The sequence below is a fragment of the Euprymna scolopes genome, chromosome 39 (genome assembly GCF_053919585.1).
Source record: "Euprymna scolopes isolate OS-2025 chromosome 39, ASM5391958v1, whole genome shotgun sequence".
Classification (NCBI taxonomy): domain Eukaryota; kingdom Metazoa; phylum Mollusca; class Cephalopoda; order Sepiida; family Sepiolidae; genus Euprymna; species Euprymna scolopes.
Window position 1 is genome coordinate 347,294 of NC_136520.1, and position 23,733 is coordinate 371,026.

At 32.5% G+C, this 23,733-nt stretch overlaps 1 protein-coding gene across 1 annotated transcript in view; it reads left to right on the forward strand.

Annotated features, from left to right (window-relative positions):
* Nucleotides 1–23,733, forward strand: part of LOC145263591 (autophagy-related protein 9A-like) — a 154,262-nt gene that overhangs the window by 66,292 nt on the left and 64,237 nt on the right. Inside the window, 6 exon segments of the mRNA XM_080120435.1 lie at nucleotides 1,548–1,650; nucleotides 5,105–5,204; nucleotides 6,042–6,091; nucleotides 12,657–12,738; nucleotides 15,542–15,641; nucleotides 17,827–17,867. Of these exon segments, the coding sequence (XP_079976561.1) occupies nucleotides 1,548–1,650; nucleotides 5,105–5,204; nucleotides 6,042–6,091; nucleotides 12,657–12,738; nucleotides 15,542–15,641; nucleotides 17,827–17,867 (476 nt within the window).

Sequence of the window (23,733 nt, forward strand, 5' to 3'; positions counted from 1 at the left end):
GTTGTCCGGTATTAAATGTAATGTTAAATTTTTCAAGATCAAAGCTTAAGATCATATTTGGTGCGACTCTTCATAAACTCCCCTACCTAGGGATGGTGCACACCAAGTTAGGGTACGCCATTATGCCTTGATGTCGAAGTTTATGAAGAGCTACACCAAATATGACCTTAACCTTTGACCACAACCTTGAAAAATAGTGTGTCAGAAAGCATCATTATTTCAAATTTGGTCATGATCGGTCCAGTTGTGCGGGCTGTAAGAGAGTGTAGAGGGAAGATGGATTGACCGGTCTCTGAATTCATGATGAATTTGAGAGCTTGAGTCAAAACACTTTTCTCTAGCAAACAAAAAAATAAAAATGTCAGCAAATAGAGACAGCTCTGGAACAATTAGGAACGTTTTAAGTAACAATTTTTATTAACCAGAAGAATATTATTTTTTTATGTGCTAGAGGTGCAAGTCAGAGTCCTTCATGAATCTGCTCAGTCTCCTTACATGGGGGAAATTAAAAGGATTGGAGTTCATTAATGATATGGTGAGTTGTGTATCTTTTTTTATGGCAAAGATTTGGGAAAAGAATATTACTTAATTGTGAATGTGTAACTGGTAGTTTTTAAGTGACTGAAGAAATCCTTTGAGACTGAGGAAGGTATCAAGGTTAGCCTAATTTAATGAAGAAAACTTTACGAATGTGAAATTCTATGGAAAAAAGTTTGTAAGCATAGAATATTCATTCATTGTCGCTTGCATTAGCTTCCTTAATGAGAAATATACTATTCTATTCGTTTGCAGTTTTTATGTATGCCATTTTGTGTACTAGCATTTGAGTATGCATGGTGATGATTTCAAGCCGATTATTCAGTCTGGGGAATCATTGCTGGGACTTGCGGAACGGCTGTCTGAATTTGGTAATCCTTAAACGTTGATCAGAGTTAAACTCCAGGTACATTACTTGATCGCCCTTCAGGGCCTGTGGCGCAGTCGATAGAGACGTTGAATCTCTAGAGTTCCAGGTAAAAATTCTCTGAAGATAGCGGTTTCAATCCTACCTAAAACCGTCCAGAGGCTTACTTGGCCAAAATGTGGTGAGATGACAACAACTATGGATGGCTGGCAGTAATTGCTGAGAATGTAGTTAGGAGATTCGGAGTCCCTATCCCCTCGTGGTTACCACCTAACAAAGGCCAGAGGAATAGTTGGCCGAAACGTGAAACAACAACTAATAAAGATGATAATAGTTTGCAATAAATAAATTAAGAAACAAACAACTCTCTCGCATATAGATTTAAAAAAAAAAATCAGTTATTTCTCTTTAGTGTGTACAAGAAATGGCTGGAAAACCAACACTTAATCTCCATGACAAAATCTGTACCAGTTTAGGACCAAAGAATGAATAACTTTTTTTTCTAAATTTTATATGTAAATTTTATAATTCATTCTGAATGTACCAACTTTGTAGATCTTTGTTTTGTAGTTTTTTTACTTTTAGTCAGACATACACACACAGACAACAACCCTTTATATAATTATTTTCACTTTTTTTTCAGGCTGAATTGGAAAATTTTACGTGGCATGATGTTCTGACTCGCCTTCTTGAAGTTCAAAAGGAGCAACAAATGTGTATCCACAAACAGGAGCTGACGGAACTTGGTGCGTTAAATTTTTATTTGTGATTGGTGCGTTAAAATTTTTATTAATGATTGGTGCGTTAAAATTTTTATTAATGATTGGTGCGTTAAAATTTTTATTAATGATTCATGTGTTTAAATGTCCATTAATGATTGGTGCATTAAATAATGATTTATTTATAGTGCGTTAAAATTTTTATTAATGATTGGTGTGTTAAAATTTTTATTTGTGATTGGTGCTTTAAAATTTTTATTTGTGATTGGTGCTTTAAAATTTTTATTTGTGATTAGTGCGTTAAAATTTTTATTTGTGATTGATGCGTTAAAATTGTTATTAGTGATTGGTACGTTAAAATTATTATTAGCGATTGGTGCGTTAAAATTTTAATGATTGGTGCGTTAAAATTTTTATTTGTGATTGATGCGTTAAAATTTTATTTGTGATTAGTGCGTTAAAATTTTTATTTGTGATTGATGCGTTAAAATTTTTATTTGTGATTAGTGCGTTAAAATTGTTATTAGTGATTGGTGCATTAAAATTGTTATTAGTGATTCATGCGTTAAAATTTTTATTAATCATTTGGTGCGTTAAAATTTTTATTAATGATTGATTCGTTAAAATTTGTAATAATGAATGGTGCGTTAAAATTTTTATTTGTGATTGGTGCATTAAAATTTTTTATTAATTATTGGTACATTTAAATTTTTATTAATTATTGATTCGTTAAAACTTTTATTAATGATTGGTGCGTTAAAATTTTTATTTGTGATTGGTGCGTTTAAATTTTTATTAATTATTGGTGCGTTAAAATTTTTATTAATGATTGGGTGTGTTAAAACTTTTAAAAACAATTGGTGCATTAAAATTTTTAACTATATTGGTGTGTTAAAATTTTTATTAATGATAGGTGTGTTAAAGTTTTTATTAATGTTGGTGCATTAAAACTATAATAAATGATTGGTGCGTTAAAATTTTTAAAAACATTTATTGCAGTAATATTTTTAAAATGATTGGTGCATTAAAATTTGTAAAATGATAGGTGTGTTGAAATTTTAAAAATGATTGGTGTGTTAAAATTGTAAAATGATTGGTGCATTAAAATTTTTAAAATAATTGGTGTGTTAAAATTTTAAAAATGATTGGCGTGTTAAAATTTTTAAAATGATTGGCGTGTTAAAATTTTTTAAAATGATTGGTGTTAAAATTTTTAAAATCATTGGTGTGTTAAAATTTTTAATACAATATGTGCGTTAAAATTTTTAACAAAGATTGACGCATTAATTTTTTTTTTAAACAGTTGGTATGTCAAGATTTTTAAAAACAATTGGTGCATCAATGTTTTAAAAACAATTAGTGCATTAAAATTAAAAAAAAAAACAATTGGATGATGCTTGAAATCATGTTAGAAGTGTGGGTGATGTCAACATCTATAACAAGAAGTCACACGTGGTGGGAGAATGAGGAAATAAATGTTGTCATTAGAAATGGGGGGGGGAAAGCAAGTCGAAGTTCTTTCCTATTCTTTGTGACTGAGGTTATAACGTTTTGGGTAACATTACATGTCTTCAAAATATGGGAATCTTTTTTTGCTAAATATTTAGCAGAGATTGTTCATCTACAAATGTACAAAAAAAAAAATGGCTTATTGACCTTATTTTTATAATAAAATAAGATAGCACTTTAATTGAAAATTAACCTGAACAAAACTTCGCTAGTCCAAAAGTAGACTAGAAAGATCTGTTCAAAAGGAATTATTTCAGATTCAGAAAAATATAGTTGCCATCTTTATCTTACACATCTACAAAACTTTTATGTTTATGCATCTTAGTCAGGAATTCAAGTAAATAGTTAGTTGGAAATTCCTCTGTGATTTGGTCAAAAAAAATAAAAAAAACGTAGTCTTAATCCATGGGGAAGCTTTTTCCTTGCAATGTGTCTGACAAGTCCAATGTAAACAAGTTCTTGTTGAGCCATCACCTTAAATAATCCAAATTCTACCCAATCTATGTCATTAATGATTACTACACTAGCACCTTACATTCATTAACCATTATCTTTGAGTGGCTTTCGGGCCTTGATAAGTGGTGACTCCCAAGAAAAATTGACAAGCATAGAAAGTAATGAGTTGGGCTATGACACTAGCATATTCTTTTCATTGTTTTGACCCTCGAGTGTGTATCAGTTGATATCTTATATGCTTTTATATAGAGTGATGTGTTTCTCGGTTGATTAACTGTGTCGGATATATACTCGAGAGTCAAAACAACGAAAAAAATATGCCCTTGTCATAGCCCTAGTAATGAGTAGTTTAAAAAAAAGCGTTTGGCCGTTTGCTTCAGCAAAACTGAGCTTTGTAGTCACATGAACAATACGCCCATTTACAGAGACACTTGTTTTGGACACGTAATAACTATTCGTGAAAATACGTTGTGGGGTCAGGGTTATTTTTTTTTTTTTTACATGGGAGTCACCACTTATTAAAGCCCAAAAGCCACTCAAGAATAAGGGTTAAAGAGTGTACAGTAGTCAATGCAACAACAGCATATTAATAGTTAGTGGTGGTGGATTATTTGGCGGTGGGGCTCAACAAGAACTTGTTTATATTGGACTTGAAGATGACCATATAGTAGTCAGTTGGAAAGCACACCAGCAGAACAGAGTTCCACAAGTGAGCAGTTCTAAGAAAGAAGCTTTGTTCATGGAATCTGCATTTAGATTTAGGCACAGATAGAGAGTGGGGAAACAACGTAATAATATTTATTGGTGAAAAATGTGATAGAAATGGATATTTTAGGGGTGGGGGGCCTCAACAAGAATTACATTTAGAGAGTGGGAGAAACTGTTGATGGTCGTTATAGCTAGATGAGTGTTTTTTTTGTTTTTTTTGTGAAAGTTTGACCAGAGGGGACTATAGATTGAAGCTCAGACGAGCACTTGCCATGAAGATAACGATGGAGCAGAGACAGGCTTGCATCAATTTCTTGAATTCATCTACTTTCCCAAATGACACTGGGACATGAGTCAACTAGTTAAGAAATACCAGAGAGTTGTTGAACCAACATATAGTGATATATGTCAAAAGAAATATATATCTGAAAGAGGAAACAGTGAATTGATCCGTTAATTTGGATCCATTAATTATGATCCATTATGAGTCATTATGATCCATTAATTATAATCCGTTAAATATTATCTGTTAATTATAATCCGTTAAATATGATCCGGTAATTATAATCCGTTAAATATTATCCGTTAAATATTATCCGTTAAATATTATCTGTTAATTATAATCCGTTAAATATTATTTGTTAATTATAATCTGTTAATTATAATCCGTTAAATATTATCTGTTAATTATAATCCGTTAAATATGATCTGATAATTATTATCTGTTAAATATGATCTGGTAATTATTATCTGTTAATTATAATCCGTTAATTATGATCTGTTAATTATGATCCATTCTATTTTTCAGATATTTATCACAGAATCCTGAGATTCAAGAACTATATGATAGCTATGGTCAATAAGTCTTTATTGCCCCTCAAGTTCCGGTTCCCGTTTGCTGGCGAGTGGTGAGTTTTCTCTTTTATTAATTGTTGAATTTAAATTTTGTAGCTTGCAAGGAAGCAATCCCATAGTAATGTGTTCCACAGATAGGAAGTTCTTGCATTAGGAACCAATTAGAACCCCAAAAAGAGAAACTTGTTCATTTTTGAGATGAGGATTGGTTATTTGTATTACTTGGAATCTTTGGACTACTGTTCTCATCTTTAGTGTCATTTTTACATTCTTTCAGTTGATGTAACCTCCGACCTTCTTCAGGTGTAAAAGTGATATTCTTCTGAAGTTTGAATGTTCTATTCTCAGTGTGGGTGACCAAAAAATGCAATTGTGAATTACTTAGAACCTCTTTCCAGTCATGACTGATGGAACGAGAGCATGCTACCCCCATGTAGTAAATAAAAGGTTCTGGATTATAGAGATCCTATTTGAAAAGTGCTGGCCTCATCTGACGGAATCTCTTCCTAAACTCCCTTAAAACCTTAACATAATATTCCTTGTTGACTGTCTGCCCAGTTGGAGCCCAGTGAATGTAGATCATGCCCGTGCTGTCAAAAAAAAAAGAGATCATCTTAAGTTTCCGAGTGGATTTGCTCTGTCTTATCAGCATGCTTCCTCTGGGAACTCTGTTTTTTTGTCTTTGGGTCATAGCAGTAAATCCAGCTTTCATTGCAGGTTTCAGAGCATCAAGAACTGCAAGATCTGGAATCTAGAAACTTATTGAAGGCATGCGTGAGTTTGTAGAAAGAACATTGTGTGAAAAATAGAATACTCCTTGCTTTGTTAACAATATTTACATGACTTATTTTCCGTATATGTGATTGCTTTTTTTTTTTAATTTCTTTTAGCAATTTCCTCAGTACTGGCCTAAAAACAAACATTGAGATGATTTTATTTTGTAAGTTTTTAATTTACTTATTTTTCACATACGTTTTTTTTTTTTTTACTTTTATTATTTTAGACATGCCCATGCATTTCGTTGGCCTTCCATTATTCGGTTGCACCAAAGTTTTAAATTGAATAGATGCATTTTACTTTGAATATGTCCGATCATACTATAAAATGCCCTATCAGTTAGTCTGTCACATAAGATTAAAATAACATTGTCGATGGTCTGTCATACATCATTTTTAAATAGCATTTTAGTTTGTTGTATGTAAGTTAAAAATATTTTATTTAGTCTGTCACACAATTTTTAAATTCGCCAAAATATTTGAGCCCATAATTTATCAAGCTCTAACACAGCTGCTAAACTTCTGTCCAACCAATAGTATGAGTTTAGGCAAGCATGTTCTACTGCAGATATCCTAACTGTAATCTCTGTATGAATATACCATGCACTGGAGAAAGCAAGGAAGGTTAGGGCAGTTACCCTAGACATATCTAAGGCTTTTGACAGGGTATGGTACGATGGTCTTCTCATTAAAATCAGATCCTATAGCATTATTGGATGAATACTTCACATAATTAAATCCTTTTTTTTTTTTTACAAAGGAGTCGCTTTTAACTTTGGAATTCTCTTCCAAGTTCCTGCTTCCCTAACTGTACTGACATGCAGAAGTTCAAAAAAAAACTTTTTAAAATCTTAAAATATTTTTGGAATATTATGTATCAGATACATTTGTTTTATGATTGTTTGAAATTTTGTTATTTTGATTTCAATAATTTCATTTGTTATTTTGATTTCAATAATTTTATTTATTTTGATTTCAATAATTTCATTTGTTATTTTGATTTCAATAATTTCATTTGTTATACCTTCATAAACATATTATGTAAATTCAAATATATTTTTATTTTTAAAATTAAAAAACCTTTTATAATTTCATAAACATATTTCTTATAAAATTTCAAATAAAATAAAAACTTTCTTTTTTTGAAATCAAAATAAATAAAATTATTGAAATCAAAATAACAAATGAAATTATTGAAATCAAAATAACAAAATTTCAAACAATCATAAAACAAATGTATCTGATACATAATATTCCAAAAATATTTTAAGATTTTAAAAAGTGTTTTCGACAATTCTTTAAATTAAAAAAAAAAGTGCATGAAGTGTTTTCAATAATTCTGAAACAAATTTTTTAAAATAATTTTCAATAATTCTTCATTAAAATAAGGCTGAAATTTTTTTTAACTATTATTAAAGGAAAAAGAACAATCGGAAAAACTTAATAAAAAAAAAGAGTACATGCACAAGAGAGATATAAGCGTGAGAAAAAAAAACGCAAGAACTGATTTACCTTGCTGGCGCTTCCAGTGGCGCTATGCCGAACATTAGGAAGTACGTTAGCTGACTTTAACCCCCATTAATTTTAAATAGCATTTTATTTAATGTGTCACACAGAAGTTGTGAATAGCATTTTCTTCACAGTGTTATACATAGCATTGTAACAGTTTTAAATAGTATTTTTTTAAGCTTGTCACACAGAAGTATTGAATAGTGTTTTCTTTCATACATACGTTTTATATAGCATTTAATTACTCTGTTATGAGTTTTAAATAGAATTTTATTTAGTTTGTCACACATACGTTAGCAATATCATTTCTATGGTCTGTCACACACAATCTAGAAATATAATTTCTATGGTCTGTTTTGTTTTACGGCATCTCAACCCTTTTTCAGGTTCAATCATTTTGGCAAATTCAAGTTGATTATACTTTCAAATCACAGATTCATGGTGTTTAGTTTGGTTGTTTTGTAGAGGAAAATTTTTGTTTTTGCTTTTAGTCTTGCAGAACATTATTCAGTTTTGTAAATGGAAAGAAGAAAGAAATGATAACATTGGTGCATTTTAGGCCAGGAAGCCGATATCTTCAAACAGCCTGATCTGGTAGCACCACACGATGTATTGAGGAGTTAAAAAGAGTTTAATAGAAACTCAGTAAGAGATGGGTCACTTGGTGTTTCATTGTAAATTAAGACTTATTAGGAAAATTAGGATTTTTTTAAAACATAACTCAATCCCAAGACTAATATTAAATATTACCATAAAATAACTTTAAAAATATTATTTCACTAGCAATTCAGCCCGGCTTTGCTCGGGCCCTATGTACTGTTCATAACTTTATGTGTGTATGTGTGTGTATATATATATATATATATATATATATATATATATATATATATATATATATATATATATATATATACATACATACATACATACATATATATATATCTTTATTCGATTGGCAAAATTTTAGAATAATTATAAAAAAGTGAACCATAGCAGAAATTCAATCGACTAAAATAAGATGGAAAATGGGGTGCGGAAAAGAAAAAAAAAAAAATTGGGGGAAGTTACATGTAACAAATGTACAATTCAATAAAATAAATAAGTCGATTAAAAACAAGATCGTTAAAATACACCCGAAGCGCTTTTCGTTCAGACTATCTTTTCAAGGGTATAAGTCTGAAAATTATTATTTTTTAAATTTTTTTAGAATATTTGATAGTGGAATGGAGTAAGAGTGGAGAGGAGTTTAAAAAAAACAAAAAAAAACTGTGACTACCCAAATAATTCTAATTGAAGCCGGAGGTTTCTCTGCTTGCACAAAGTAGGGGGGCTGGAAATGATGGCAAGTGCTTCGAGGACAGATAGGTGGAACTTTGTACATCCTCGGTACAAAACAGAAAAACACTCCGGAGAGAAAGCAAGACTGCACTCCTTTTTATCGACCAAGTGTTGGCCGATGGATGATTCTATCAATTGAGACTTTCTGGTGGTAGGTTGATGGTCTCGGATGAAGCGGGGAACATGTTGGGCGATTCTGACCTGAAGACGCTGGGTCGTCTTGCCTATATAGACGGCACCACACCGACATTGAAATTTATAAATAATATTACTTGTTTGAGAGATAGACAAGACATCCTTACGAAATGAGGGAAAGGCGGTTTTTGTGGAAAAAGCAATACGGAGGGATAGAGCACCAAAATTAGAAGACACCAGAAAGGAAATCTTATCGCCAATAAGTTGGCCTTCAGGTCCAATCCAGGGTAACTTAAGGTATACCGGGAGTCTAGATGGACCATATTTTGGTAGCTCAGAAAAGGATTGAATTTTCTTATTAATAACTAAGTTAACTAATGGAGGTGGATATCCATTCATAATAAAAATCCTTTTAATGTTCTCAATTTCCACATCAATAAAAGGTGGGGGACAAATAACAAGTGCCCGATGGGTTAGGTTTCTAATAAGATTAAGTTTCCTGGTTGTGCGTGAAAAGGAATCCCAACTGAGATAAAGACCAGTGAAAGTGGGTTTTCTATAAATAGATGTCATAAAGGAAAGCCCACGTTTAGAAACTAACACATCAAGGAAAGGAAGGGAGTTATCTTTTTCCACCTCCATCGTAAATTTGAGAAGAGGGTATAAATTATTTAATAAGTGGAAAAAGGACACATCTTCATCATGCGTTGCGAAACAAGCAAAAATGTCGTCAACATAGCGCAGGTAAAATGCTGGTCTGGGGCACTTGTCAAACTACGTCTGTTCTGAAAAGCCCACAAAAATATTGGCCAAAGTTGGGCTAAGTGGAGATCCCATAGATATACCGTCGAACTGGCGATACATCACATCGTTGAAACTAAAGGAAACAGACTTGGTAGCAAGTTCCATGAGTTCAACGAACACTGCCTCAGGAAAAGAGAGGAGGGGGCCAGGGCCTCTATAAAGAAAATCAGCGCATATGTCAATGACCTCATCAAGAGGGACATTGGTAAACAAATATATATATATACGAGCAAACAGTTAATAAAACATGTTAAAAAACACTTTGAAAAAGAGTTAAAAACATATTTAATCTGAAAAGGAAACATTTGATAAGTGGATAGTTCTTAATCCATGGAGTTTCAAAGAAATACTTTCCTTCTCATCAGAGGGTAGGAATTAGCAAAATGCGGGATCGGATTTTGCATACAAAAGTATTTGATGAAACAACAAGTAAGTCAAAGATCTTACTTGATAAAAAAGTGAAGTAGAGGGAATATGGTGAAGAAAAAGGTGATTACACGTGGATGGATAGTCTAGTGAAAGATAAATAATCCAATGACGGTAAAATCCAAAAATATAACTTTAAGAAAGTTAATTGAATTTCCATTTGCACAAGTAAAATCCAAGGAAATCCCGTAATTGGAAGATGGTCCAAAATAATCCAAAGGCCGAAATTCATGGAATAATTCACAAATATGTACAAGGGAAAAATTCCAATAATATTAATAAAAGAAAAATAAGGTATGCTTTTCAAACTGCTGCCAATACATAAATATAAATAAGAGAGATTAGGGAAGAAGAAGAGGGCAAAAAAATTAAATGGTGATAGAATTAAATATAAAATAGAAAAACAAATGTCAAAATGACCCAGACAGAAAATTTTAAAAGGAGTGAAAAAAGTATATATGGCAAAATAATATAGGTCAACTGAAATGTACAGGTTATTACTTAAGAAAATGTCAGAAAGAGTTGTTAAAAGACACTAAATGGAAAATAAATAACTAACTAAATAAATTAATTAATTAATAAATAAATAGAAAATAAATAATAAATAAACAATGAATAAATAAATAAAATATAAAATAAGAAAATAAAAATTATTTAAGGGGAGAGGATGGCCGGTATCTGCAAATTCAGGAAAAAGCAAGAAAGTAAGTAAGTAAATGCATATAGTAAAATATAAGTAAATATATATACAAGATATGAAAGTGTGGATAGATTGATATATGAGATAGGAATATTTAAAGACTAAAACAGAAATTGCAGATAAAAAACCGGCCAAGCAAAGAAGAAATAAAGAATTGAAATAAAGGATTATTAAATTATAAAGTATTGAGAAAGTATGTAGAAAAAACGATAAAGTTAAAGAAAAAATTATATATCTATCTAAAAGGTAAAAATAATAACTATGTAATTTCAAAATTGCCATAATTAAATTTGGACTTATGTTTACAGAAAGAGATCAGTTAATTTTTAGAATTTATTATATTGTTACTTTGAGGGGAAGTAATTATAGTTATAGCTTCGGTTGTGCAGAGGCGACATGACTTAGAGCCTGGAGTATAAGACTTAACTTTTTTATGATGGTCCATTTGATTGAGAAGTGTGTATTATTAAAGTGGTTAGAGAAGTTCCTTGGTTATTATTAGAATTATGGTTGTTAAAAGAAGAAATGTGGTTTGATATTCTTTTCTTAATTAATGTCGAAGTAGCGCCGATATATGTATGTACTTTATTAAAAGCTCGAGGTCTGGTATTAATATTAATTTGCTGATTTGTATTAGTTAAATGGTTTGAATTCTGTTCATAGTGTTCAACAAATGGTGGGACAATGATTGTATGAGGACTATTTTGGAGGGGATAATGAGTGTTGTTAGTGTTAGGATGGCTGTTAGGAGAAATATTATTATTCTCATTAATATTAATATTATTATCATTATTGCTAGTTGTATGATTGGAGATGGAGGGGCTGCTCGAGTGGTATATTGTATTAGTAACTATATCAGATGGAGGATGGGAAGAAGGATAACTTGAAGAAAAAATATTAGTGTGTTATGGGAGGATTGCGTGGGAGCTCAGTAATTGTGCAAGAATATATAACATCTTTATGGATACAATCATTATTATAATATATATATATATATATTAGAAAGTTTGACTCATGTCCAGGTAACCTACGTTTAAAATTTTAAATATTTAGACTCAAAATTGGCGAAGTGGTTTAGTGCCTGCAATGGTCAACTCTTTCAACTTAGACCTCTTGGCAGCCACATTTTTGCCCCAAACTGATTAAAAGCTTGCTGCATGTCTAAATACCCTTTATGATAAATTTCAAATGTTTAGACCCAAAATTGGCTGAATAGTTTACTAGAGACTGCAAAGGTAAAATCTTTTTAACTTTGATCTTTGGAAGCCAAACTTTCAGCCAAAAACCGATTAAAAAGCTTGTTCTATGTCTGAATATACTTTATGTAAAATTTCAAATATTTAGACCAAAAATTGGCTGAATAATGTGGTAGAGATCACAAATGTCAAATATTTTTTAACTTTGACCCCAAGTTTGACCTCTTAACATTTATTGTTTTGGACTCAAATCAAATTAAAAAGTTTGATCCATGTCCAAGTAATCCATATCTAAAATTTCAAGTGTTTAGACCCAAAATTGGTGAAGGACCCAAAATTGGTGAAGAGTTTTTCAAAGGTCAAATCGTTGAACTTTGACCCTTTGGCAACCAAATTTCAGGCCGACAACCGATTAAAAAGATTTTCCTAAATCTCAATACCCCTTATGTCAAATCTCGAGTCTGTAGCCTGAAAATTAACAGTGTAGTTTAGTAGGAAAATGTACACACACACACACACACACACACACACACACACACACAATTTTTTCACTTTAATAGATTTATATATAGATTGTATTACCATTAAATATTTTTCATGTCTTCTCTTCCTTTTTTTCAGATAGTCCATGGGCTCCGTTTGACCACTGGCACCTCAGAAGCGAATATAAGAATATACACAAACGCAAGGAACTAGCGAAAAAGTAATTATTTTGTCTTAATATGGATTGTAAAACAAACTCGAATTTCTCGATTATAGTGCAGTTGCACCAAATATTGTTTTTATCACAAATAGGTCACAGTTGAAGAGGTATGGTTAAATTAAAGTGTTTTTGACTAATGTCCAAACTCTATTTACTTTAAGACAATTTGCCATTTTTGTTTAATTCCGTGATAGAGAAGGTACTGTGTGATAGTATTTTCAAGTTAAATCCAACTTTTATAGTATCTCTTGTTCATTAAAGTGTTAGGTGAAAGCACAGAATAGTTACAAAACACCCTCCCTATGCTAAGAATGTCTTTCTAAATGTTATGATTTCAGCACAGTATCTTCTCTGCATGAGTACCAAATTTGTTGAACATCAAATTTTTAATCATATTAATCTTATTAAAAATTCTGGGTTCATATTTAGAATTCAACCTAATAAAAAAAATACACAAAAGTCTTCTATATATATAAAAGGCAAAAATCGGTGTGTATGTATGTATGTATGTATGTTTGTTTGTAACGCTAAAACTTTTGAAAGACGGAACCAAACTTGACAAATTTGGTATCATATCGAAGCCCCATCACCCGGATGACAAATATCGAAATTTCACGTCAAACGGACTACTAGAAGTTGGTCAACTGATCAGTTATCTTCGAGGGGGGCCCCCAAAAAACCTGTCATTAACGCTAAAACTTGAGATGAAAGATTCCTCTCCCCTAAGAATAAAACATATGTTCAATATCTGCTTTTGTTTTTTCATTGTTTATACGGTCCCGAGCAACGCCGGGTAGCCCTGCTAGTCTATAATATAAATCTCACCTGTCTGTTTAAATGTATGTATGTCTAAAACTTTCAACAGAGGCAGTGGATTTTCACAAGATTGGTATCGTTTTGAAACTTAACCCTTCGGACGACAAATATCGAAAAATTGGCTAAAAACATCGATTCATTCATCCTCAACTGGGCACTTTTCTACAAGGAAGGGTCGCTTTTTTGCCGATATTTTCAAAAGTCATCCCCTCTTTTCGATTGATTAGCCTTCGTCACTTCTAGTTTGGCGATGGACAAAACGGCAAAGACGTCACTTTTCTTTTGTCACATTCTTTTCCTGCTTCACGGTATGGGTTTGAGCCTGCCTGCCTACTACCACTTTTTTTTTTGTTTGCTCAAGACGCACCTCCAAACACCTGGTCAATGCCGGGCACCCAGGCTAGTTTATAATGTATGTCACAGAACAAAAATGTAATGTTGTGTATTGAAGGGGATAGCTCCCGGTTTTTAATTAGAAACGAAGTAATTACAATCGAATATAATTATTATTGAAGGAGAATGCTGGAATCGAATGCATTTATTAAAAGTTAAAATGAATACATATTGTTAGTCAGAGATACGATTCCAGGAATGCAGTGAATTATCCATTGTAGTTAGAAATAACTTTACAACAAAGTTTACGTCAGAGTAAAAATAATAATGAAATTAAGGAATGTACTTTGTGTTGCTAGGATACGTGTTGGAGGCATATGCATCCGATGCACATGTTTGGACCGTGTGTTGATGTCACATAAATTAATATATACACTTGATTTAGTTTAAGTCAAGTGAGAGAGACAGTTCGAAAAAATCACAGAGAACAGTCCAAGTTCGTCCGGCAGAGAGTTAGCCGAAACTCCTTAGGAAGTGAAGGGGAGACAAAGACGACAAAATGTAGCAACTTAGCCAGGCATCGAATTCTCAACACCATGTAAAAATAAATGTCTTCTATTTGTTATATAAGCCTTTTGTTTTCGTTCTACAATTAATTAGATAACGAAGAGGAACTGGATATAATCACAGGTCCAATAACACCCTTTAATTATTTGCGGTTTAAATATCTCTTTTACTTTTAAAGTGTTACTTAATTTTTCCATTTATAAAAATTCCTAATTAATTATTAAAGAAAATAGTGTTCAAAAAAATTAGCAATCTTAGCTGACATAATAAGTTCTTCTTCGTTTCTCTTGTGTTTATGTCATGTCACATGTGACAAAACAAACATGGCTGAAATCATTTTTTCATTGAATCATGAGGATACATGTTTTATGTAATATTTCAGAAATATTTTAGTAATTGCAATATGACAATTAGGTAGATAACGAAGAGGAACTAGATAAAACCAATTCACAAGTCCAATAACACTCCTTAATAGCTTGGGGTTTTAATATTTCTTTAACTTTTAAAATGTTACTTAGTTTTTCCATTTATAAATATTTCGAATAATTTTACCTCATTTTTCTGCCGTATCTTGTCTGAAAGTCTTAAGATTCGTAAAACTCTCTCTTGAGTGTTGTATACCTTATTCCTATCTAACAGCGTCGTTCAAGGGGGTGCATCTTTGTTAAATCCGAATATCTCTGATACTGCCTTTTAAAACTGCCTTTTGAAACGTAATTACGGCTGTGTATATTTTAATATTCAAGTAATTTACATTAGCGCCTTTTGGCTGATACTACACTTAACCTCTTCTATCCTCGATCAGTGAAGGAGAAATCCTTCTAGACTGAGGCAGTTTTTATTGTTGTTCCTATCCAGAGTGCCCCATTTTGGGGAGATGGATTTTCCCTACATTAAAAACCAACCTTATGTCTAACTCTGCTCTCGTGGGGAGGCAAGTAAATAGGAATTCATGTTTACTTTGGCTGCGAATATCATTTTCAGATATGAGCAGCTGGCTGCGATATTCAACAGCCTATTTTATTTTTTAAACATTTAAAAAAAACAAACAATTATACTTAAAATTGGTTTATAATTTTAATTCCAGACTTTCCAACCAGATTCTGTGGGTGGCCATTGCAAATTTTGTCCTTAGTCCACTCATTTTCGGGCTGCAGATAATGTACACATTCTTCAAATATACAGAGGTTCGTTGATTTAATTTTATTAATCTTTTATCTTTGTACTCTCTCGCCAATATTTGCATTTACAACAAAAAGTTATTCATGCATCTTTCAACCTGGATTCCGATGACGTTGGCTCCGGCTTGACTAGCAGCTGATGAGAACCACTGGAATATTGTATTTTATTTTCTTCAATTTATTCATCTAGAAGAAGTCTTACAATAAAGACGAAACCTTGATTGACATATAACTTGGTTTGTTCCAGGTTTTATATTTAATTTTTTTTTCAGTAAATATAGAAATTTGTTAGACAACAATTTATTATTTGAACAAGGAATATACAGCAGTTAAAGGAAAGAACTTTAAATGTCATTTATTCCTTGTTCAAATAGTAAATTTTTGTTTTAAAAATTTATTATTTACTGAAAAAAATTTAAATATAAAACCTACAATTTTTACTTTACTCTTACTAGTATATTGAGCAATACTTTTTGGCTGGGATTGTCTTATGTAAAAATAGTTTTTTTATATAGTTTTAAAGGTTAAAAAACTTCCAACACACACATACACACACACACATATATATATAAGAATTGCATTCTTCAAAAACTCCATGGAATAAGGTTTTTCTTGTTTATTTGTAGTCCTTGTTGAATAATTAAAATTTTGTGTACTTTCCTCACCGGTTTATAAGTTTTTCTTTTAAATTTGAATAAATTTTTAATAACAACATTTTTATTTTATATATATATATATAATGCATATGTGTAAACAGTACGATACTAAATCCAATGGACACTTCTTCAATTGGCACTTGTACAGTTTAATCAAGACATTAAAAAATCAAAATATTGAAAAAAGATTATATTGTACATATCCATTTTGGACTGAAGATCTCCAAAAACAAATTTCACTTAATTTGATCGAGTACTTTGTTTTTTTTTGTTTTTTTTTTGCAGCAGAAAAACACGTTTTTATGACAACGCATTGAAGGTAGCCATCTTTGAATTTTTTGAACACGCCATGGGGAGATAACTCAAATTAAATTGCTGACACTCCCTCCTCATCTTTAATACTAACGTTTCTTCCTAAGAATCGAACCTTTTGCTCGATATCATAACAAATTTTTTTCGTTGTAAAAAAAAAAAATACTCGATCAAATTAAGTGAAATTTTTTTTTCAAAGAACTTCATTCCATAACCGATACATACAATATAACCTTTTTTCCGATATTTTAATTTTTTAATGTCTTGATTAAACTGTACAAGTACTCTTTAATCAGTTAAAAAAAAAGATGCGTATAATTTTACAGCCTGTTTTGTCAACATATGAACAACAAAAGATAGGTACACATTTTTTGTATTTTTCCTATGTGTAACTCTTCAGAAGTGCGAAGATCATATCTATAAATATGAGGTAAAAAACAAGAAAACAGTAACTCAGACTGATATAGGATACAGAAAGTACAGTTTCGTTTTTACAAGGGAGTCACCACTTACCAAGGCCTGAAGGCCACTTGAGGATAAGAGTTAATGAGCATATGGTGGTCACCGAGACAACAGCATAGTGATCGTAAGGGATATAAATTGAGTATAATTTGATTATTTAATCGGCTGGCTCAATAAGAACTTGTTTACATTGATAGTCAGTTGGAAAGCAGGCCAGTGGAACAAAGTTCCACAGGCTGGCAGTTCTAAGGAAAGAAACTTTGTTCATGGAATTGGTATTTAGATTTAGGTACAGATAAAGAGTGGGGGAAATTGTTGATGTGTGTTGCATCTAAGCGAGTGTTTTTTGTGAAAGTTTGGCAAGGGGGACAATAGATTGAAGCTCAGACGAGCACTTGCCATGAAAATACAATAAAGTAGAGACTTGCTATGAAAATGATAGAGCAAAAACAGTCTCTTCTGGGGGAAAGAGAATGTAGTGAGGAGAAACAGGTATCAGTTTTGAAGTCGGCCTTGAATGCTGTCAAGGCAAAATAGGGTATCCAAGCAGCTCCTGTCCAGTACTCCATCTTAGGATGTACGTGGCTCTTATACAGGTAGAGGATTGCATCAGCCATGTGTTTAGAATCATAGAATTCGGAGTTAGACATTCTATGTTTCAATTCCACAACTCTGAACGGTGCAGAAAATATTTCAAATCGAACACTTTATTAAACGTAATGTACATAAATGATAAAATTTCTTTTTTTTTTCTTTTACAGCTTCTCAAGAGAGACCCAAGTCAACTCGGATTGCGAAGATGGTAGGCTATTCTTGTTCTTTTTCGTCCATGCAATAAAATACTTTTTCTTTGGAAATCATCATCATCATCATACACAAAATGATTATGTCAATAATCATGTTTTTTACAAATTATTAAAATCATTTCTGATAACCAAAAGAAATAATTGCTTTTTGTGTACAGGTGCTTTCAATAAGTCTTTGTACAGGTGCTTTCAATAAGTTTTCAGACTTTTTTTTTTTTTTTTTTTTTCAGGCATTTAAAATTGATTCTTGAAAATTCAGTATGTTATTTCTATACATTTTATGAGATAACTGACCAATTTTTTTGATTTCACATTCAAATGAACAGCTACAGCATGAATAGGAATACACCCTACTAAAGCCTGATTGTCACAGTTGGTGAATTTCAAAAATGCAATCTGGAAATGAGGACACATTAGAAGAACAATATGCAATAAGATTCTGTTTTGAACTTGGAAGAAAATGTCACAGAAATGTATGGAATGCTTCAAACTGCTTTTGGATCATCTTGCATGAATCAAGCATCAGTTTTTGAATGCCATAAGAGATTCAAGGAAGGCAGAGAGTTTGTGAAGAATAATGAGAGGTGTGGGAGGAGTAAGGAAGTCAGAACACCAGAGTTGATTGGCCAAATAAAGAATTTCATGGATAAGGTCCTTTGTGTGTCTATAGAGACAATAAGTGCACAGTTTGATGTTAGTGATGAAACTGTACACACAATTATTCATGAAGAACTGAAGATGCAGAAGATTTGTGCAAAGTTTGTCCTAAGGGTGCTTAGAGAAGATCAGAAAGAAAGATATTGTCATGACAGCAGGGAGATAGTTAAGCTGATCAATTCAGATCCCGCAGTCTTGATGCTCTGATGACCTGCAATGAAAACTGGATCTACTGCTATAACCTAGAGATCAGGAGACAGTTTCCAATGGAAGCGTGCTGGCTCTCCCAGACCCAAGAAGGTCAGACAGAGCAAATCCACCCAAAAACTTCAATAAGTTTTCAGATTCCAGATCTCGCAATTCTTGATCCGGTAATCTGTGATAAAAGCTGAATCTACTTCTATGACCTAGAGACAAAAAGACAGAGTTCTTGTAAAAGTATGCTGGCCAGACAGAGCAAATCCACCCCGAAACTTATGATGATCCCTTCTTTTTGACAGCCCAGGTATGATCTACATGCACTGGGTTCCTACTGGACAGAAAAGGAATACTATGTTGAGGTTTTAAGGGAATTCAGGAAGAGATTTAATCAGAAGATGCCAGCACTCGTCAAATCGGGTCAATGGCATTTGCACCAGTCCACAACTCCATCTTTGTCACAGACTATTTTACCAAAATGGGCATCAAGACAGTTCCTTACCCTCCCTATCGTCCAGACTTCTCTCTTTATGACTTTTGGTTATTCCTAAGCTCAAGGAAAACCTTAGAGACTGCCATTATAAGACAATTGAGAAAATGAAAGTGGCTGTGACGAGGGTCATTGACATGCTCACACAAGAGGACGTCAGTGAGGCCTTCTAGAAGTCGTTGGAACGATGCAACAAGTGCATTGCATCCGGAGGACATAAATTTAAAAGGGACTAGAGTTTCATGTGTGTACTGTCAATAAAAGTGCTCTCTCTACTATGCTAGAAAACTACTCACGCCTGAAAGTATCCTGTATAAGGGCACCATTCGCCCAATGTATGGAATATTGTTGTCACATTTGAGCTGGTGCATTTGCTGCTAGTCTCTCACTCCCGGACAGGGTTCAAAAGAGAGTCACCAATCTGATAGGTCCTGAACTGTCATCTAAGCTTCAACCTCTGTCCCATCGACAAAATGTTGCATCCCTCTGCTTCTTCTACAAGTATTTTAATGGTAAATGCTCTGACTACAAGCACTTGTACCCTCTCCATGTAAATACACCCGACAAACCTGACAAGCAGCAAAATCCCACCCCCACACAATAGAGATCCTTAGATGTAAGAAAGCCTTCTACTCCAATAGTTTCTTCTCCAAGACTGCTGGACTTTGGAACTCCCTTCTGGGATTCTGCTTTCCCAACTGTACTGACATGCAGAAGTTCAAGTGTAATGTGAACGGATATCTTGCTGCTCATCTCCCTTCATAATATCCCTGCAATTTATGTCCCCAATAGTAGCCCTCTACTTCAAAGTGGCACTGTGCCTTATTTGGGATGAAAATTGAGTAAAAAAAGCAAACAAAAAAAAAAAACTTATTTAAGGCACCTTATGTGTGTATGTGTAAGTCACACCCGCATATGCATACCATCGTATACCTACAGCAAATAAACATCTCCATATAAGTGTTATGTCTAAAAACAGATAAAGGTGCGCACACTGATATATCTAACATACAAATACGACAGGCGTTAAACATATACATACATCAACAAATGATGGGTATCTAATGATTCTATTTTAGAGAGGGGGATAATCCCCATTTGCTTACGCATACATATGGTACAGGGACATAGAGACAGCTAGAGTGTACTAACATACGGCTAAGATGTGTAACTCCATTAAATGTCCATGCTCGCACAAACACCCACACACACACATATATATATAAATACACATACATACGCGTGTACATGCACACACACACACACACACACATATACACTCCAGCACATAATCATATGTATACACACTCAACACAAAACGCACACCTACATGCTCACAAATATATATACATCCACATACATAAGGAAATGAAATTAATAGAGGCAAAATCATGTATATATATATATATATATATATATATATATATATATATATATACACACACACACATGCACAGATATATACACATATACATATACACCAGAAGCTAATCGTCCAACGCACCGTTCTGAATATCATCTCCCGGATTATTTTACTATTTTGCTACCCCCATACTATTGATTTCGAGGTCCATTGCATACATAATTCAATGCTCAAATTCTATTACTCACGGAGATAATTACAATGGAATGGTATATCCACCCAACGTCGGATATACTTTGTCAACTCCGAGAAAGCTTTTGGACTACATCAACCAACACACACTCAGCACACCAACGAATACGGATTCCCCGTATACCGTTCGAAAAATTAATAAGGAGCAATACGCTTTTGCTATATGGGAATATTACCTTCTCCCCTGGACCTATTTTCTGCCCACCTGGATTTATAACCTCATAGCCTCCATTCACAGCTGAACATTTTGCTAACTGCATTTCATTTCCTTTGATGATATGAGCCATTGTTGAAAATCCATGGATTAAGGAAATCCCTTCTATATATTCCTTTTGTCAAACAATAAATTCTTAATTCGAATATATGTCTATATGTTGTTTTTTTCAGAATTTAAAATTTAACCACCAAACTTATATGTGTGTGTATATCTTGACAGAAGTTTGCCATCTCTTCAGTTAAGTGTTGTGCATCTGTGTACATGTAGGTGACTTTTTAATCCAGCTTTAGTCCTACATGAAAGTACACATATGTGACATGATAACTTTCATTCTTGTAAAAGTGGTCGTATGATAATATTGTGAATCCTTGAATATCGCGTCAAACTACTTTTTGATTTGCAGATTAGACCACAAATATGACAACTTAGTGTTGCCGGATTTGCTGTAAAAGCCTCCTCATAAGACTGTTGTTCCTGTCTTTGATTGTGTGATTTCAGATGATTAAGAAAACCAACTTTTGAGAAAAAGTATCTGCCACATATTGTAAAGGAACAGCCGCCTGTTCTTGTAAATAAAAATGAGATAGGATAGCCGAGAATTCGAACCTGGGAAGCTAGGTTTGGAATTAAGAATTCCGATCATAAGTTTAAAATAAATAATACCGATATGTTATTGAAAAGGAATTCGTTGTAAGTAATGTTATTGAAAAAGGATTGTGATGATGCAATTTTGTTAATGAAATTAAAATTGAGGTTATCTAGATTCGAACAATAGTAAATGTTAGACATATTTGTAAAGTGGGTTAGTCAAAAATTAGGTTAGAGGAATTGGTCTTTGTAAACATGTGAGGAACAATATATGTTTAGACACGTGAGGCATGTCAGGCCACGGGACTGATATGCATGTTGTTTGGTCATGCAATGATGTCATGAGTTCTCAATATAGTTAGAGCTTGGCAGAGTAAAGGGGTCAGTCAATGAGTCAGAGAGAAGTCAGAGGTCGGACAGGGTCAGACAGACAGAGCTGACATCCGCCTTGGAAGTGAAGGTAGAAGAAGAAACTTTGAATTCCTTGATGCGAAGCCATTGATCGGTCGAATGGAATAAACGAACTTCATATTTTTATAACTGTCGTCTTGTGTTATATCATTCAACAAACAAAGGTATTGTGAATTTGTATTATAAGACTTTTGTTCCACTCATCTGTATTTATAAGAACTTGTGTATAAACTCATCTAAGAATGTGTCTCTATCATCTTAAGACTGTGCCTCCCTCTCAGTATCAAGAAATAATGAATGATCTCCATTATAATAAAAGACTGAAAATCCTCATCTCAAAAATATATGCGTTAAAGAAATATAATGTTTATAGAAACCCTCCCAGAACTGTCAGAAATGTATAAATGTCAATCTCTCTTCTATCTATATATCTATCCCGCTCTCATTGGGTCCCGTCATCCCTATTAAAATGCCCCTGTATTAAATATACCTATCTCTCACCAATACGAACACAACAACAAATATATAACATACGTCATCCCTTCTAAAATATAACTCCTATGCAACAATATAATGTACTTCAATTCCTGTTGTAATTTTTCTGACATTATATTTTCATCTTGCTTTCTTAAAACATGTTTTAAGACAGCAAGATCTACACTCTGCTCTTCAAAAATAAAAAATATATATTACAATAGAAAAATGCGAGTATGAAAAGTAATATGGTTAAGCGTAAACATGGAAAAGTACAGAACTAGATGTTAAAACGGGAAAAGAAAAGAACAAGATATTCTCATAAAAAATATAATAAATTTATAACTTAAAATATTGCAGCATTAAGAATTGATTTATAATGTTATAAATTAAATTTTTAAAAAATTCTTCATGCTGCAATATTTTAAGTTATAAATTTATTATATTTTTATTAGACTATCCTCTTACTTGAAAACAAAAAAGTGAAGCAGAGGGAATATGGTGAAGAAAAAGGTGATTACACATTTCCTTGGATTTTACGTGTGCAAATGGAAATTCTTTAATTTTCTTGAAGTTATACATTTGGATTTTACCGTCACTGGATTATTTATCTTCCACCAGACTATCCATTCATGTTTTATTAACTGTGTGCTCGTATTATAAGCTCTATTTCCTATTTGGTTTTATCGAGCTTTTACATCTGGCTGAGATAATTTTATAAATATTAATTCTTTAATATTTATAATATACTTTAATTTTACCATCTTGGATCATTTTGGTAAATTTAATTGCAATTTTTATTTTATATATATATATATATATGAGCAAAAAGTTAATAAAACATGTTAAAAAACACTTTGAAATGAGTTAAAAAACACATTTAATCTGAAAAGGAAACACTAGATAAGTGGATAGTCCTTAATCTGTGGAGTTTCGAAGAAATACTTTTCTTCTCATCAGAGGGTAGGAATTAGCAAAATGCGGGATTGGATTTTGCATGCAAAAGTATTTGATGAAACAAGTAAGTCAAAGATCTTACTTGATAACAAAAAAGTGAAGCAGAGGGAATATGGTGAAGAAAAAGGTGATTACACGTGAATGGAGAGTCTGGTGGAAGATAAATAATCCAGTGATGGTAAAATCCAAATATATAATTTCAAGAAAGTTAATTAAATTTCCATTTGCACAAGCAAAATCCAAATTTAATTGTAA